Below are 4,326 nucleotides of genomic sequence, written 5' to 3' on the forward strand. Positions count from 1 at the left end.
ACGAAGTTGGTTCACTGTTGGCTACAAGTTAGCATCAAACACAACAAGGCTGTCAGTTGAATGACGTTTTGAGCTAACGTTAGGAATCAAATAATCATACATAGCTACAATGCTTTTGAAATGATTTTCATCTTCTGTTATTGTTTGTAATGAGAAGTTTAGTTTATTGGTTTCACAACTTTCAGTATGACAGTTATGCCATAAACCGTTTAAATCTGAGCATGCGCGACTAAAATCTGCACTCGACTCACATCGGGTAGTGACTCGGCTCAGACCAACAAATAAAGAGGACCGATTTGATTAAACTGCTTGATAGAAGCTCCATAGATGAGCATCAGGTTGCGTTATGTTTTGAATCACCAGTAAATGTGAGCCACTCCACTGGAGAGCTGTTTTTGCTTCACAAAGCTGACTGCTGGGATTGGTTACAGCTGTGGGGCTTAGCAGTACTTAGAGTTGGGTTGCGTGTGCCGTGGTGGCCCCAAAAAGTCAAAAAACTTGTCTCCGTCTGCCAATGGATCCTTCTTCCCCCATGCTCAATGTACCTTCTTAAGCATCTAGCACCCCAATACCATACCGTTCTCATTTTGCTCTCTGCTTTTGTCTTTGCAAAGCTGAGGACCCAGCCAATCCCTGACGCCTCCCAGTTGTGTCGAGGTGAGATGTTTTACTTTTGAGTGTCACTGGGCTGTCACAGTATCAGCACAGGAGTAACAGAAGCAGTAACACGTGCAGTCTCTGTTGAAGCCAAGCTTGCTTGGATCAGAGCTGGATGATATGGAGAAAATCAAATAAATCACGATATTTTGTGTCAATATTGTAGCCATATTGTAGGGTTGACTGTTGGTGCTTTCACGGAAAATGTACACAATGAGATTTTAGATAAATAATCACCAGTAATGTGGACATAATGACTAAGTGAGTATTGGCAAATAACAGAAAAGCTAAAACAGTTCAGAAAATGACATCACTTTACTGTAATGCAGCCTTTAAAACCATGAAAAGATACTAATATATAACTTAAATATTACGATATCCGAAATTTAAGATGATATCTAATCTAGTCTCTTGTCAATGTCGTTATGATATCGATATTTTGCCGAGCTCTAACTAGGATGCTTCCTCTATATTTCATATTGTGAATGAAGAGATTTTGGTGTATTACTGCTTTCTACAGCCAAAATAACTTTTGATTGTCATTTATTACACGGTTATATAACCCTTGTGTTATATAGACTATATGTCTATGCCATGTCTGAGGCATGATTATAACAGTGTTCTCTGTTTTTGCTTTTTTTAGGTCCGTTTCCCACGAAATGCGGGGGAGCCTCAGGAGTTGATTAAGAGATATTTTATCATGAAGCCCAGATTAAGTGTTGTCTGCGCATCCAGAAAGTCTGTTATTGCCTGTGAGTATATTTCCTACGCCATTATTCCAGCACGCTGATCTCAAGCAAGATTTGTGTTAGTTGAAAGAACATAGCAGTAAAAAAGTGCTTTTTAAAATGTTACTGTTGTTCTTTTTTAGTGGTTCCTTTTACGTTTAATTCAATCTTTAATTTGTTCAATAAAAGTGTTTGAAATGATTTCCGTTCATTTGTTGCACAATCAACAAGGAATTGGTTGTATTTTATAACAATACTGATAGCAGCAGAAGTGAGTACACCATCTGTTTATTTATCGCAAGGAATATTGTTATTGTGATATTCAACAACAAGATTGCATAATTTCCTCATATATTGTGCAGCCCTAATCTGGTATGCCAATGTATCGGCTGATATATATCCAAATTTCCCTAATATTAGTTATTTGTGGTTTGTACTAAAAGCCGAGCGTGAAGTTAGGGGGGGGCACAGGCAACCTGATGGCGAATCGACCAGTAGGCGCAATCCCGCAAAACTGTTTGTTCTCGTTGCGCCAGCCCGCTGCAAGACTAAAATTGCGTTTAGCACGCACGATGCACGGCGCAATTGAATGACCAAGAGACTGATTCTTGCTGTTTGTGAGTTTCCCTAAAATAAATAAGAGTTATCAGGACATAAACAGTAGAGCTTTTGCATGCAAAGCATTGGCACAAAACTGGATGTAGTGGTTAGCGTTTGTAGTTGGAACTTAAATTAGGCTAAAGACTTACATCTGTGCTAATTGCCTAATTAGGCTAATTTTAGCTAGTCAACTAATGTCATTCAGTTGTACCAGCAGGGAAACAGTAGTGCACAGAAGCTCGCAAAGTGCGTGTCTGCTTGTCTATTCACACGAGGAGTGCAGTGAGACCCCGCGGATCCAAGCAAGTACACAGGCGACGTGTCACTGACTGTCTGAAAAGACCTTTTCATTCTATTGTAGACGGGCATAATAACGGCACATTAGTGATGTAGGAGTTAAGGGCACGGACGGTCTCTGGGTAAATGCTGTTGCACAACCTGGCTCTTAGTTCTGATACATTTGTCTTTTAAAACTAGGGATGACTTAAAAAAAGATTTTTAGCAAGGGACGGAAGCTCCAGGCCTTTGATTTGACGCAGTGCGGATCTTCCTGTCTTGTGCTGAGACGTATCTGGACCACACAGTTATCCCAAAGGTGTGGATGCTCTCGATCCCAGCACAATAAAATTGCATTGTACCAGAGAATCGTATTCGAGAAACCTTTAGGGGGGTGGCTCTATAGAGTAACCTGTGGGGGGGTGGCTCTATAGAAAAACCTGTGTGGGGGGAGCTCTATAGAGAAACCTGTAGGGGGAGCTCTATAAACAAACCTGTAGGGGGGTGGCTCTATAGAGAAACCTGTAGGAGGGCGTTCTATAGAGAAACCTGTAGGGGGAGCGCTATAGAGAAACCTGTAGGAGGGAGGTCTATAGAGAAACCCGTAGGAGGGAGGTCTATAGAGAAACCCGTAGGAGGGAGGTCTATAGAGAAACCTGTAGGGGGAGCTCTATAAAGAAACCTGTAGGGGGAGCTCTATAAAGAAACCTGTAGGGCGAGTGCTATAGAGAAACCAGTAGTGGGGGTCTATATAAAGAAACCTGAAAGAAAACCGCAAAGAAATGGCCAAACCTTCATAGCGCCCCTTTAAGGGGCCCATTGCCTGACTATAGTCTTGCCTCTGACAGTGCATGGGAATGAGAGACTTGTTGTGGTCCGACTCTCTAAGGGAGCTCTCACTGCCGCTTAAAACGCTGATGTAATAACACACAGACATTTGATTGTGTTTTCAGGCCTCGTGGCAGTAAAGATGTGCTCCCTATAACTTAGATGTACTTTTTCTCATGGTTGAAATCACCCAACACAAAAAACTACCAAGTCTGGGTTTGAGTTTTCCATGTCCATGATGCGGGTCGATAGCTTCTGAGCAGCACCAGTGTCCAAAGAGGATCTCAACAAGCTCTTCTCATTTTCCAAGAAAGCTGTTGATCTGTTACTGTAACCAGCTGGTGAAAATACGTTGTCTGGTCAAAGAAGCAGCTCTTGAACCGTTTAAAGGTGATCTTGTTAGACAACATTGTTCCTTACATTGTAATTAGTTATCTTTGCCAGAAACTCTCATGCTGCAGGCTGCTGTGTGGCTTTGCTGATGAGTTGTTTTTTTCCAGCTTTCTTAAGGAAGAGTAAGAAAAGGTGTCCACCGTATCTGCTGTGTACAGTACATTAACCCAGTATCCTCATCTACCCCTGCCAGTGAACTTCTGAAAAGAAGGACGATGAAATGAGATAAAGTGGACGACTGGAGGAGCCCAGCCCCCCCACCTCCACCTCTTTGAAGCATGGCAGGCCTACAGCTTGTCACCCCTGCCACTTCACCCATGGGGCCTTTCTTTGGTCTGCCATGGCAGCAGGAGGCTATCCATGATAACATCTACACACCTAGGAAATATCAGGTAAGAAGGCTATGCTTACTAGCTGCTTGATGTACTGTATAAGCATGCACAGGCTTAGTCTTGATTTATAGCTCTGCGTTAAATGTATGCCGTAGGTACGTACGCAGGTACGCTTAGATACGGGCACCTCTCTAAAAATGTAACTACACGCAACGATGACGCAGAGTGTGAATGGTCCACTTAGCTGGGTTGCGTACCATCTCACTCAATTTCCATGTTCTCCTTCTCCATAAACATCAAATCGAGGGGAGGATTACCTCCTGCTACAGATTTCCGACTGTAGTCAGAAAGCACAAGGGAGACACCTTTTGGCGCTTACCCACTGCTAGTATCAGCGCTACTCGGCTCAACGTAGACACGGTGCCCCGTCCTCCTTGCAGATTTACTCTGACAAGAACTCGAGACACGCACACAGTCACGCACACAGTCTCACACACACACACACACACACA

At 43.0% G+C, this 4,326-nt stretch overlaps 1 protein-coding gene across 1 annotated transcript in view; it reads left to right on the forward strand.

Moving 5' to 3' along the window:
- The window catches only part of dicer1 (dicer 1, ribonuclease type III), a 38,443-nt gene that overhangs the window by 5,095 nt on the left and 29,022 nt on the right, over positions 1 to 4,326 (forward strand). The window contains exons 3-5 of the mRNA XM_032499806.1: positions 615 to 657; positions 1,301 to 1,409; positions 3,676 to 3,874. Of these exons, the coding sequence (XP_032355697.1) occupies positions 3,761 to 3,874 (114 nt within the window). The 5' untranslated portion in view covers positions 615 to 657; positions 1,301 to 1,409; positions 3,676 to 3,760. The remainder of the gene's footprint in view (positions 1 to 614; positions 658 to 1,300; positions 1,410 to 3,675; positions 3,875 to 4,326) is intronic.

Source organism: Etheostoma spectabile, chromosome 20, assembly GCF_008692095.1.
Source record: "Etheostoma spectabile isolate EspeVRDwgs_2016 chromosome 20, UIUC_Espe_1.0, whole genome shotgun sequence".
NCBI lineage: Eukaryota > Metazoa > Chordata > Actinopteri > Perciformes > Percidae > Etheostoma > Etheostoma spectabile.